Genomic DNA, 14,978 nt, shown 5'->3' with positions numbered 1-14,978 from the left:
TCAATAACATATATTCCTTATTACTAGAAAAATATATTTGTTTTATCTTTTCAAGTGATTTAAGGACAAAATGGTGTTCTTATACTTTTCTGTAATTCATTGTTTTGTTTTTGAAAAATATGGTAAAATCTTGCAGATTTCTTCGTAGGCTTTCACTGTGTATCTTTTTTTGTAAAAAACGAAACTTTCATTTTATGTATTATTTAGATTCAAATCAAAATTAAATTCTATCCACTCTTTTTTATATAGGTCTTTTGTCTTAGCTTAATAGGAAAATCTCAAGACCTAAAACCGCTTATTTCCGTTAAATTCCTTCGGGCACTCAGAGTTCTATCTCAGTTTGAAAAAATGAAGGTAAGAGAAAAATTTCTATAATAATCTATAGGTTTTATTTGGGATTACTAAGTTTGCACAAATAACAAGCTTTGTTTTCTTCTTATTTGTATATTTAACAATATTTATACAACAAAAACCTCATATCTACTACTTAAAAATACAGAGGTATAGGTATGTTAGTTATACATATTAAGATTTTAGGTCTTCATTGCTTATAAGATATGAAAATTAATAAAAACAAGAAAAAACCCTACTAGTTGAGAGACAGAATATAGTGTCAAAAAATAATACTGTTCCTACCCATGATAACATATTATAAATATAAGTGAAATTGTCTCCATTTAAAAAATGTCTGAAAATGAAACTTTGGTCAGTTAGCTAACTATTTAAAATTATAATTGTAAACACTAAGTAGTTACTTAAGGAATGAAAAGATGTCTGATGTTTGAATTTTAAAATAAATGTACTTTCCTCTGCAGAATATGTATACAGATCTATTCTACAGAGGAAATGCTCGCTCTCTCTCTTAACCTATGCCTTTGGCTTCTTGTAACTAAAAAATCACAACAAAGCCTTAATTTAGACAAGTGAAAATAAAGAAAATAAATTTACTTCTTTTTGAAGTCACACATCACATACTATGAATTCTTACTAGTCCTCTCCCTTTCACACCATCCCATGTTCAAGTCTCTTCTGAACAATGTGAGAAAGTTTAATCATATAATATGACCAGCATTCAATCTTTGGTGTCTATAGTGGAAATTCCACAGAGTTCACCTAATAGAAAAAACAGTCCAGTAACACTACAAGCAGTGTAAGTGTGTAGATACACAGTGATCAATTGTGTACAGAAATGGCAGGAAAACTCTAATCATACATCTTATTTAAAAACCTTTGTGTTTTCTTAGAGCTTTGGTTTACATGGATTATTTAGCATTAGCCTGCCAATTTGATTGATATTACTCAATACCACATATTCAATGCTATGGTAGGATCTAATAAGAAAATTTATTTACATGTAAGCAGTATTCTTTTTATAGTTTCTACATTTTATGCTACATTTAAACTGCCATTCATTAAGAAGCCATAACTCTTAAAATCTCTCCATTGGTTAAAAAATGTATACTTGTTTTGATCTCAAAATATGAGTGATTATTGTAAATCCAAATGGAAATATACGTAATTTTAAAAATGTATTTTACCAAAAAAACATCTCAGAAATGTTAATAGTATCACTCATATGTGCATACCTACATATAACATATATATAAGTACATGTATTAAGTACATTAATTACAATATATATTAATAGGTTTGACAAATTTATTATTGATAATAATATTTTTGTAATTTCTTATGAATCTTAGGTTGACTCTTTATAACAAGATCAATCTATTATCCAAAGGCATTTGATTTCTTGGTGTTGGGGAAGAAATTTGATTAGGTGGCAAATATGGGAAATTCTAATTATTTTACACCTAAGAAACAAAAATCTAAAATATTATTTGTAATTTATATTGTAACTGGTGAAACAAAGTCTCCAACCAAAATAAGCTGAAAGGAGGAGGTAGCTGAAGAGAACTATAAGATTAAGGTAAAAATGAAAAAAAAAAAAAAACAGCACAAAAGCTAAATTTCTAGCAAATACAGTTTAGTGGTAAGAAAATTTAATAGAAAATGCTTGGACTATAAACTATAGATATCTAGACAAACTAGACGAATGGATGTAACTTTTTTTGTAAATGTCATTATGGAAGAGATATGCTACCAAGTATTTTTTCCTAATAAGTTTAAATACACAAGGGAAGAAAAAGTGTCAAAACAAGCAAGTTTCCTGACCCCAGTTTAGACATTTGCTGGAGAAGCTACATCTGTTTGTCAGAAATTAAGCACTGGACCATCTGATACCATACACTCGTTAGAAAGGCAGTAAGATAGTAGCAATGGTCAGGTAAAGGTCAAGTGAATAGCAGCCAAGGTTAGATCAAGGTCAGGTCTAGATCTGAAATGTCATCTGAGCCTCTGGAATTTCTGTGGTTGAATTATCCCTGGAGATGTATTATACAGTATTTATGGAAGCTATGTGATTACAAAATTAATGTTTTGTATATTTAAAAAGATTCATGTCTTGAGTGCTCTTTCTTACTCAATGCTTGTGTGTCATTTTTTAATGTTATATGTGTTTTTTTAATAGGCATAGCATTTTTTTTTCCCCCAGTGGAAACATCAGTGGACTGCTCAAAATGTCTTAAGTGTCAAAAAAGAATCTGTAACTCAGTTTTGAGAATAAAATAAAGTGTTTTTGAAAGCACAATAAAAAGTCATAATTTTTAGTTCAGGGATAGAAAACCAAGGAATTTAAGCAAAATGTACAGGTGAAAGGTTAAGTATCCAGCAAGGATTAAAGGAAGAAATTATTAGAAAGGTAGAAAAGAAAATCATGTCTCAGGAAAAAACAGAGAGAGAGAGAGAAAGTAAGATGGGGGGAAGGCAGTCAAAAGTTTAAATGCTAAAGGAAAGATAAAGAAATAGTGAAAATTGAAAGTATTCTACTGGATACAGCAATTGGTTTACATACACCATAACAGCTTTAGTGGTGTGATGAGAATAAAATTCTGGTAAATATTAAAGAGTGAAGGTTGTTAAGGAAATGGCAAAAGTGATTATAAACTATTGGACTTTTTCACCCTTATATGGTAGATTAATTTCCCAAACTTCCACTCTGGAGTGACTCTCCAGTGACTTAGAGTGGCTCAGAAGAGGTTTGAGGCTTTGGAAAGTACAGCTGTCCCCTCAGTATTTCTTGAAATAGCTTGGCTTCATTGATACTACAATTTCTTGACCCCCCTCGTATTTCCCTGACATTCCTTCATTGACTATTTTGCAGGCTCATCCTCCCTGGTTATAATTCTTAAGACTTAGTTCTTTGCTGTCTAGATAATCTAATATATACAGATTCAATTATCTTGCCCATTTGAGACATAGTACAAGAGATCAATAAACATTTGTTAAAGCAGTGAAATAATTATTTATTCTAGTATTTATACAAATCAGCTTGTTGGGCTTTAATGATTTTTCAGTAGAAAGATCCTGAAAGTATCTGCATTTTTTAATATATATTTTTATCTAAATTGAATTTCTAGTTGGGTTATTCAAATATTGACATGTGGGCTACTAAATGTTTGAGATGGCCTTTTCAATGCTTTTTCAGTATGACATAACATCGATTACTATTTTCATATTGATAAGAAGTTAAAATAGTTTCCCATTTCTTACCTAAAATTTGTATGTTCATTTTTTATATGTCAGGTGGTTGTGAGAGCTTTGATGAAAACAACTTTACCTGCTGTGAATGTGTTTCTGGTCTGCCTTCTAACTTGGCTGATTTTTAGCATCATGGGAGTGTACTTATTTGCTGGCAATTTCTATGAATGTATTGACCCAGCAAGTGGAGAGAGGTTTCCTGTGTCTGAAGTCCTAAATAAAAGTCAATGTGAAAGCCTTATGTTTAATGAATCAGTGCCATGGGAGAATGCAAAACTGAACTTTGATAATGTTGGAAATGGTTTTCTTTCACTACTTCAAGTAGTAAGTATTATTTTTCTGATTCATTTTTGTCAATTATATATTCATTCATATTGTAGGCAAATGTAAAGGACAAAAAACATGTTTAATACATTTGATTATAATAATATTTTAGCAAATATTAATTAGTGGATAAAATTATGGGACATACTATACTAGGTTCATTTGGAGAGATGAAAGTAAAATACAACCTCCCCTGTTGGGAGAAGTGAATAGAGACAAAGGTAAGACTGACAGAGGAAATGGCAAGTGCTGGTCAAATCTTTTTCCACCACTACTGATCAGGTAATAGGGTCACAATTCTTTGATCTGACTCAGGTTACAACTGTTATTTTCCAATTCAGTGCTTTGAGGAATGGTTAGTCAGTGAAACAACATTCAGCAGATGTGAAAAGACCATTCCGCTCTTATCTCCCCCCACATAAAAGCATATGTGCAGCAACTGCAAGCTACTGTGACAGTCGGGCATATCTATCTGTCCGTCCGTCTGTCCATCCATCCATCCATCCATCCTATCTTAAAGTATTTTGTTATTAACTGCAAATAAACTAGCTCAAAATAGCTTTTAGATTAAATAAATATAATAATGACAATGTTAAAGGAATCTCAATTACAGAGTATATTCAAGTGTGTCAAGCCTTACAAATCAACTGTTCTTAGTGCTATTAATAACAAATTAAGTTTTACTATTTTTCATGAACCATGAGATTTCTATAAGAATTAAATGCATGTCATTTTTGCAGGCAACATTTAATGGGTGGATCACTATTATGAATTCGGCAGTTGATTCTGTTGCTGTAAGTACAATATACTCTAAGAGCCATTGCTAAGGGTCAAGCAAAGTGATTTTTACAATTCAAGCACAGTACACTGGCAATAATTAAACAATTAACATGGTACATTTCAGATTGAGCATTTCATGAACAATGGGATCTACAGAATTATTAAAATGTTGAAGCCCCATAGGTCCATTTGGAGGATTACCAGACTTTGTAACAACGATTAAACCAATATAATAAACTTTAAATAAACTGTAACCCGTAACATTCTTGGAAATTTCCTATATAAGTATTTGTTAAATCATACCTTGAATGTTATTACCTTTTTGCATAATATTTCACAATAAGGAAATAAACTGTGGAGCTGTAATGCGCAACATTCTTTGAAATTTGCTCTCTACTTGTTAAATTGCACTTGGAAAGTTCTCACTTCTATGTATACATGTTATATTCCACAATTTAAAAATGCTAAAAATAAATAAATATACTTTAAAATCCAAATAAACAAAGCAATGATATTCTTTCACCAGACAGCAAAGAGAAAATATTGCCTCAAGTAGCATTGTTGGATCTTCTTGTCATAAGTTGTTTTATAACTCTTTTGGTTTAAAAAATCAATATCAATAGTTTCCTTTTTTTAAATAACTTTTAGGTAAATAGGCAGCCTAATTTTGAAGAGAATATCTACATGTGTTGTTATTTTATCAACTTTATTATCCTTGGATTATTTCTCCCTCTGAGTATGCTGATTGGTGCTATTGTTGCTAATTTCAACAAGCACAAAATAAAGATAAGTATAAATATTTTTTGTTTATTCATCAATCCCTGAGAAAAAATCAAACATTTATAAAAATTCCCTGCTTCAAGTAATTGATTTGTTTGGGTTCAGCTTAATGTCATTTTTACTTGATACTTATCTTAAAAGTATGATTGACTAGATGTTACTGCTCATAGATGAACATTGCTAAAATTTTTGTCTTTACATTGTTTTTTGTATTCAAAATATACACAGGCAAGTTTAAAAGTTAAAAATTTTACTTCTGTACATAGACTTTGTAAATAATGACTGCTGAATAATAAGTAATAATACTACTTACTACTATTGTATTAAGGGAAGAAAGGATTCTCTGTTGCTCTCTGATATATCCAAAGTTCTCAGAGTCATAACCATTATGGACATGTCTATAAATTTAAGTACCTCCATCTGATAGAAGTAGGAACAGTCATAAATCCTAATCAGATGCTTCAAACCAATAATAGAGAATTCAAAGGCAGAAATGAACAACCACTGTTGCTCAAATACTTCCTTCAGGGCCTCCACAAATGAAAAGGCCTCAATAAAGACAGGTCTGAGTCCACTTATTTTAAACAAGGAGATCTACTCTCTGTTAGGTGCAGAACAGCCATCCACAATATTCAAGAGAATAATTAATTTAATTTTTGACAGTCCATCTTTGATCATTGTCATCCAACTTTAGCCATGTGCAGAACTGGTAAACAAGCCACTCTGAGTCTCCATTAATTAGGTGGGAGTAGAGAGATCAGTGATCAAATATGCTTTTGATTTGACGCTTCAGGTTTCTAGGGACTTCAATCCAAGGGACTAACATCCTAGAATTTGCTTCTGGGCTTCAAGTAGGTTAGCCCTGTCAATTTTAATGAGCAGGTCCTGACTTAGGGCAGTAACGACTCCTAATTCCTAGACTAACACAGTAGTAAATGCTTACCTCTTATTCACTTTATATTTTTTCATAAAATACTGAAATTAGCACAAGAAACACAAAGATAAGCCCTAAAAGGTGCTATGAAGAGGTAAGCACAAGGTGCTTTTGAAATAATAGTAAAAAATATCTTCTGATGGTATTTGGAAAATAAAGCAGCGTATGAACATATGAAAATACACACATGACCAATTCTATTTCTTTCTGACCATTAAAAGGAACAAACTTACCTTCCTCTTAACTATTGAGTTTAGTCTTCCTTAAAACTTTCTATGTAGCCCCAGCACTCCCTTCTTTTTCTCTCTCTAATAAGAGGGAGGGCTCAGTAGACTGAAAAGTAAAAATAGCTTACCCACAGGGAAGTCCACCAAAAGATTATTAAATCTCAGTAAAATACCAACATACATTTTATATGTAGTTTATATAGATTTTTGTGCAGAAAAAAAGACGCATTCAAACCATGATTTAGTTCATTGAAACTAAGCAATGAACTAAAGTAAAAGGATTGAATCAATAATTTACAAGTTTCCTAAAATGAGTATTAATATGAGGGAAAGTTTGGATTAATGTGATTTTAATACTTTTCTTTCATTTCTTTACCAGGGAGGGTCAAATATCTTTATAACAGGAAAACAGAAGAAACAGTATCGTGGGCTAAAGAAGCTGATGTGTGAGGACTCTCAAAGACCGATACCTCGCCCAGGAGTGAGAAAACACGTAGATTTTTCTGAAGCTTCAAAAATAGTTTCCTTTATATATTTTTTTTTCTTAAAAATGAAAGTGTATTTTTAAAATTCTTAAATGCATTTGACTAAATTTTAAAAATATACTCCTTAGCGAAGCTTTCCTACGGTTATTTTTATTTGATTATCTACAATAATCAAAGCTCAGTAAAAACTTAGGTCTTTGATTATTCTCCTATTTATGCTGGGAGGCAAGTTGTAGAATCCAAAGGCTGTGTGTGTGTGCATGTGTGTTTGGATGTGTGTGTGTGTAACCTATTGGTAAGACTATTGCATCTTTTTTCATTACCCATAGAACAAGTTCCAAGGATTCATCTTTGACTTGGTAACAAGTCGAGCTTTTAATATCATCACCATGGTTCTTATCTGTCTCCAAGCAGTAACTATTATGATACAAAGTGATGAACAGAGTATAAAAATGGAAACTACTCTTCACTGGATTAACTTCATTTTTATTTTGCTATATACTGGAGAATTCATACTGAAGCTTACCTCATTCCGCCATTATTATTTCACCATTGGATGGAACATTTTTGATTTTATGGTGGTTGTTTTTTCCATTACAGGTAAGATTCTGTTTAGTCAGATTTTCTTTGGCAGTGGTATTAGTTTAAACAAGCTCTTGTAGTAAATATCTTTTGAGGTATAGTCTCTGAACATGCAGAAGAGGTAGGGACTTTATATCCAACATGAATGCTGTACGTTTTTGCATTCATACATGTACACATGCCTAAATATGAAATATTCAAATGTATTTCTTGAATTAATAACATAGACTTTACTTCACAGAATGCCAGGCAAATGCTTAATTACCTTCTCAGTATATGTCATAATTAATTTTCTAAGATGACACTGAAAGGATCTTTATGTCTTAGAATGGCATAACTTTTCAAGCTTCAGCTCATTCCCTTCCCTCTAGTCCTATTTACAACTTTCAGAACACTAGAGTTTTAGGTTTTAATGAATTTGTCACCAGTTTTCTCTTACTCTAGAGATCTCACTCTTTTCTTTAACAAATATCTGTATTTGCTTATCCCCTTTGTGAATAGATAACATGCTATATGCAAATAATTCAGTAGTAAACAAGATAATCCCTGCATGCATATAGTTTATAGACTATTAAGGGATATAGATAATTAAACTATACATTTTAACAATGTGTTATGAAGATAATGATAGGGAAGCACAGGGTGCTGTGACAGCACATCAGAGGGTGACAAAGTCAATCAGTAAGTGGAGTCAGAGAAATCTTCCTAGAAGAAGTGAAACACAAATAAAAACCAATGGTTATAAAAGGTTAGCCAAACAAAGAACTTAGGATAACACTGTTTCAGGCAGAGATAAATTTGTTTATTTTCTACCTCCCCATAACACATATACTAGAGTATAAGCTCTGTGAGAGTGGGGGCAATATTTCAGTGTTTATTTTGTTCAAATACTAGTCTATATTGTCAGTAGTGAAAAAAACCAGAAAGCTGCCTAACCAGTTGTCTTCCAGAAATTCACGCATTTAATGAATGAAGCAATGCGACTTACACTGATAGAAAAGTACAAGAATCTTGATAGGAAAGTACATGAAAACAGAAGGAGGGTGATAGGGAGAAAGCAGAGGAATTACGGAATTAAAGAGATATATGAGAGTGAAGTAAGAGTAACTGAATCAGAAAGCTGGAAGGAAAAGAATCTATGGTCAACAATATTGTTTGAATTTGAAGTTTCACAAGGTCAGGTATCCTGAATGTGGCCATAGATATGGGTGTTTGAGGTAAAATGATGGAGAAGATTAAAGCGAGAAAGCCAAAGACTGAAAGGCTAGCCTTGGAATGGGTTGTTGATGGTAGATACTGAGGTGGAGAGGGAGATATTGAACCAAGTGCTAAAGTCTTTAATGAATATGCATGAGGGGAATCAGTAGATCATAAAGCTAAGGAATGGTGGATGATATAGCTAAATGGCATGATCCACAAAGTTTCAGAAATTTTCTTTTCTTCTTTATACAAATGATGGGAAGAAGTAATGATCTGGAAATCACAATTGCAGCAAAGAAAGACGCCTATTCCATCTTTCCACCCTGAGAAATATGGAGTAAGGGAGAGTGAACTGCCTGTCCTTGAGATGGTTGCAAGGGAAATAGTGTCCTCAAGATAGAGTCATATTTCAGATAACAAAGGAGACCAAGAAAATTTAGTGATGAGATGTGAGGGAAATTTGTTTCCAGTGAAATGGGATACCTCCTTCATAATAGAAGAGTTTAGAAGATTAGGAACAATGAGAACTTGGGTCTGAGTAGAAGATTCACTAGAGCACTGTGGAGATGAGGCTAGGATAGAACATTGGGGGGCTGCCATCTTGGGCAGTGCCCATATTACACTGAAATTTGAGGCATACTCAGTCTGAGATTCAGCAAATTTTACCACCTCATTTAGAAGCTTCACAGGATTCTCTTCTTCCCCACCTTCTCAATCAAAATGAGCACTCTCTCTGGTTCTTGCAGAGAATATCCTTTATGTCTTTTATGGTAATTGTAATTTTACCTTGTTTTACAGTTATAGCTATGTCTTATTCCCATCATTCCCTTGCGCACCCACTATTGCTAAAAAGAAGTTCCATGAGGGCAGAGAGAGACTCCTTTATTCAATTCACATTTAAAGTTCTTAAGGGCCCGAATACTAACTAGGAAATAAATTTAATTTAGTTACAATCCTTTAATCACTGAATGCCAAACATTTTTTGGTGATAAAATTTATCAGTTTGGCCTTTTTGCCTTGCACTGTAATTAGTTAAAATGACTGTCTCTAGTTTCTAGATTATAAGATCCTAGAGGACAGAAATTATGTCATCCATCTTTGCCCATTTGCATGTCACTTTTATTAGGCATTGAATAAAGGTTGGATTGAACTAAGTTCCTTGATCCAACAGAAATCAGAAAAAAAAATATGACTACATTGTGAATCCGTGCCACCTGTATTCTGGAAGTGCTTGACTATAATACTCTTTTAAGATGATGGTTCAGAAGGATCCAAATTTTCTACATACTCTGAACATTGCCACAGTTAGAATTTGATTAACCTGAATTTTTCAAAATGTGATAAGTGTTAAAAAGGAGGGATTAATAAAATGATCTTAACCTATAAAAACAACAATGAAATGTAAAATAATTTAAAGGATTCTAAATTATTTCCTGCTTCATCTTTTCCTACTCTAAGGAATACTTCTACCTGAGACAGTAGGATACTACCTTGTGCCTCCTTCCCTTGTCCAACTGGTACTTCTCTCACGGATCATCCACATCCTGCGCCCTGGGAAAGGACCAAAGGTGTTCCATAGTCTGCTGACTCCTTTGATGCTCTCCCTCCCAGTGTTGTTGAACTTCAGTCTTCTCATCTTCCTGGTCATGTTTATCTACGCCATCTTTGGAATGTACAACTTTGCCTATGTTAAAAAGGAAGCGGGAATTAATGATGTGTCCAACTTTGAAACTTTTGGCAGCAGTATGCTCTGCCTTTTCCAAGTTACTATATTTGCTGGTTGGGATGGGATGCTCACTGCAATTTTCAACAACTGTGATCCTGATAAAATTAACCCAGGCACTCAGGTTAGAGGAGATTGTGGTAACCCCTATGTTGGGATTATTTATTTTGTCAGTTACATCTTCATATCATGGCTGATTATTGTCAATATGTACATTGTTGTTGTCATGGAGTTTTTCAATATTGCTTCTAAAAACAAAGCCAAGACCTTAAGTGAAGATGATTTTAGGAAGTTCTTTCAGGTGTGGAAAAGGTTTGATCCTGATAAGACCCAGTACATAGACTCTAGCAAGCTTTCAGATTTTGCAGCGTCCCTTGATCCTCCTCTTCTCATGGCAAAACCAAACAAAGGGCAGCTCCTTGCCATGGATCTGCCCATGGCTGTTGGGGACCGAATTCACTGCCTTGACATCTTACTTGCTTTTACAAAGCAAGTTTTGGGTAATGATGCAAGAATGGAAAAGGTACTTTTAGAAATAGAATCAGGGTTTATGTTGGCCAACCCTTTTAAGATCACATATGAGCCAATTACCACTACTCTAAAACGAAAACAGGAGGCAGTCTCAGCAACCATCATTCAGCGTGCTTACAAAAGTTACCGCTCAAGACAAAATAGCAAAAATACATCAGATATTCAGATGATAGATGGGGACAGAGTTGTTCAAGCTACGGAAGACGATGTCTATTTTGAGGAAAAGTCGACTATTCAAAGCCAGATCTAGTCTCACTTACCACTTCTTGACCTTCCTTACGTGTCACAAAAATGTCAAAAGTTTAAAACAGAAATAAAAGCAAAGGTCTGGGAAAGTAGAGATTTCACTTAATGACCAATTGTTTATACCCTATGGAAGTTAAACTTGTGTTTGAAAGACTCCATGCCAATTTCACATTTTATCCACATGTATTCAAGCTAACCAATCTATCAGGAAAAATAATCAACCCCCTTAATTCTTCTACAAGGAGCTATTGTGGGTTCTAGTTACCATTTGACAATCCAGGGTTCATTTTCTCTGTATGGCTTATAAGGCTTGTGCCTCTTCTGGGGGATAGAGAAAGTAATGGTAGAGATTAGCAGCAAGGGGGCTCCCTTGTATATTTTACATTTATTTTAGCTCAATTTATTTTAACTCAAAATATTTTACGTTTATTTTAACTCAATCACTACTAAAAGGACTTGGTTACAATTAAACAGATACTTTCTTACTATGGGGTGATGTTTAAAAATAATGAAATGCTACAGGCCACTACATCATAAACTTGCCTAGAAAAATGTCTGTTTTTAAGGGGGGGTCTATAGAAGGTGTCTTTGAGACTGAGCACGGAGCTTACTAAAACTCTGTTTGAAAAAGTTTGGTTGGAGTCCTATTTGTATTCTCTTTTTGTTCTTGTTTCCCTTTCTTTTTTCTACTGGGAATTAATATCTTTTCATCTTCTCTGGTTTCTGGTTTCTCATCTCTTTCGCTAGTTCTACTAAGCTCTGACTCTTTAATAGGATGGTTTCATAGGAAAAAAAGCACAAAGGAACCCATAGTTATGGCCTATATTTTCACATTTTCTCATTTACATTTTTAAAGCATACATATACTGAAATGTTATAATAGAGGATATATATTACTTGAGTATATATATATACTTGAGTACATATATATATATATATATATACTCAAGCTATACCTTATTATAAAACTGATGTGTTTTTACTATTTATCAAGAATGTAACAATCAATATGTGAGATCTGGCAAATGAACATCACAATACCTATTAGAAGAATCAAAGGCTACAGTTATGTATAAGGCATTTCACAGTGTCTTGATTCTTAATTGTGAGGCTGTGGCCACTTAAAAGTACTTCCACTGTACTTGATGGTTCTTTATAACTAAGAGAAAGAAAATAAATCACTCAAACTGTGAGGACTGAGGTTTGGGAGATAAAGTCTTTGTTGTTGATGATGTTATTATATCAGTGCATTCAACTTTAATTTTTACTTAGTCATATTTCTAAGTTTTTTGTTTGTTTTTAATCTCATCATATATATAATTATTCTGGAAAATGTTTTATATTTGAAAATCTTTGAAGTCTAAACGTTAGCTTTCACTATTCAAAATATTATTTAAAAGATAGGCACAAATAGTTGTGTTTTTTGATTTATTCATAAAAATACCATTGCTTACATACATGTAGTTTTGAGTTTCTGATGTTTACTCCATTTGTATCAAGACTTATTTCAATGTGCCCACAAAAACCTAAAAGATCCAAAAAGAAAATATGTATACTGTTGACTTAAATATCAAGCTTTAAATATGTTGTATGACATTCAATACATTTAAGTATCAGTAATTGTATTTTATTATGAATGCATGATCTTGAGCCTTAACAAGTATAATCTAATTTTTTCTGCTCCTAAGAAATTTAATAACCTGACCAAGATGCCTTTAGGGGAACCCCTAAGAAAATATAATTTCAGGGTCCTGTTTCTTTCTCTAAGTGCTCCTTCCTTTTCTCCTCTCGTTCTCCATCCCTGTGATGGGAACCAGTGAGGAATCAGTGTTAACTTGGTGACATGGTGACAGGTGGTGCTTTATCTAAGCTTCTCAGTTTTCTATTTCTTGGGAATGCTTTAATGTGGAAACTGCTTCAGATACTAAACTGAGTCATAACTTGCTTCTGTAAATTTCCTAAAGACTGTAAACTAATTTTAATTTGAAAATTTTGATTATTACTTGTAAACCATGTTTGCCACTGCACTTCCCAAAACTGTGTAAATAATTATTTTTAATAAAACCTTTAAATATATTCCACTTTTAGACACCATAAAAAATAATAAACACAAACCTGTTGACCACACTAAGCTTTGGTTTTTTTCCTTCTTTGATAAAGCCTGTGGCAGCTTTGCAAATAATTTTAAATCATGAAACTCCCACTAAAACTTATTGATTCAGGCTTTAAATTCTTAACCGAAACTTGTACTTTCTTTATAAAATAAATACTAATAGGCATTCTGGAGCTTCACATGCATTGACAAAATGTAAAAAGCATTCCTCTTATCAAAATCGTAATTATAATTATACTACATATATCTCAGTATTATTAGAATTTGACTTATGGGAAATTATGCTGAAATTAAATTTATTGGTTTATATCAATTTCTGTTTCTTTAAAGTGTTTTTGATATTTCACTAATAAATATAATTTGGTTTGAAATGTTTTTAAAGATAATGGTAAGAGTTACCATTTATTGAGCACACTGGTATGCCCAGCTTTGTGCTAAGTAATTATCAAGCTTAATCTCAATTAGTGTCCACAACAACAAATGAAGCAGAGATTACTCGCATTTTATAAATGAAAAAATGTCAAGCTTAGAAAAGTTATGAGACTTTATATAGCCCAGAACTTGTAAGTGACAAGGCCAGGACTCCAAATCAGATCTGGTTCTAGAGTCTTAATGTTTAGCCATCTGTACAATATTTCCAATAAGTCTCTAATGATAACTGAAAATAAATGGGTGGAAATAGAGGGAATTTAAGCTCTTCTCTCTCAATCGTTAGTAGTGTAGGCTTGTCTAATGTTGCCAGAGGGACTCCCATTCAATTCATTGTCAAAATGAGCCATTTCCAGTGTTTATAGTTGTGCTTAGCAGAGAAAAGCAGGGAAAAAAATGATTTCTACTTTCTTGTTCAGATCAGAAATCTCCTGAAATATTTCTAAAAGGTCTATTAAAACTGTCGAAGAGAAAGTTAATCTGTGTGGAATATCTCAATGTCACATAAATGAAACATCAGTTTAATTGGATAAGTATATAAATATATACTAACCATTAAAATTAGCATACAATTGTAATGTCACTAAACACAGCCTGCTTAAAATTATCATAATTAATAAAGCATGACTATTTAATACCAAGAATAAACAATAGTAATGAGCTGCATTAAGCAACCAAAAATTAAAATCAATTTTGCATGATAAATATTGTTTTGGAGCAGTGGTTCTCAAGATGTGTTCCTTGGTCCCAGTAGTATCAGTGTCCCAGGAAACTTCACAGAAATGCAAATTCATGGCCCAACTGCAGAACCAGACACTAGTGGGACAAGGCCCAAAAATCTGTGTTTTAACAAGCCCTGCAGATAGTTCTGATGTCCACTAAAGTATGAAAAACAATTCTTTAACTCAGCACTGTCCAAATATATTAGCCACTAGGCATATGTGGCTGTTTAAATTTAAACAAATTAAAATCAAATATAATTTGAAATTCAGTTTAGAAATCCCACTAGCCAATTTTCAAGTGC

The 14,978-nt window shown here is 32.8% G+C and overlaps 1 protein-coding gene across 2 annotated transcripts in view; it reads left to right on the top strand.

The window, feature by feature from the left end:
• Window positions 1–13,772, top strand: part of SCN7A (sodium voltage-gated channel alpha subunit 7) — a 95,144-nt gene extending 81,372 nt beyond the window's left edge. The window contains exons 19-25 of one of the 2 annotated variants that reach the window (XM_037849980.1): window positions 250–354; window positions 3,646–3,924; window positions 4,665–4,718; window positions 5,353–5,490; window positions 7,025–7,126; window positions 7,460–7,730; window positions 10,371–13,772. In XM_037849980.1, the coding sequence (XP_037705908.1) occupies window positions 250–354; window positions 3,646–3,924; window positions 4,665–4,718; window positions 5,353–5,490; window positions 7,025–7,126; window positions 7,460–7,730; window positions 10,371–11,416 (1,995 nt within the window). In that variant the 3' untranslated portion in view covers window positions 11,417–13,772. Of the gene's footprint in view, window positions 1–249; window positions 355–3,645; window positions 3,925–4,664; window positions 4,719–5,352; window positions 5,491–7,021; window positions 7,127–7,459; window positions 7,731–10,370 lie in introns of both variants that reach the window. The other variant, XM_037849979.1, reaches the window with a different exon arrangement.
• Window positions 13,773–14,978: the final 1,206 nt, after the last annotated feature.

This window comes from Choloepus didactylus, chromosome 9 (assembly GCF_015220235.1).
Source record: "Choloepus didactylus isolate mChoDid1 chromosome 9, mChoDid1.pri, whole genome shotgun sequence".
Lineage (NCBI taxonomy): Eukaryota > Metazoa > Chordata > Mammalia > Pilosa > Megalonychidae > Choloepus > Choloepus didactylus.
This window is presented reverse-complemented; position numbering and strand designations above follow the sequence as displayed.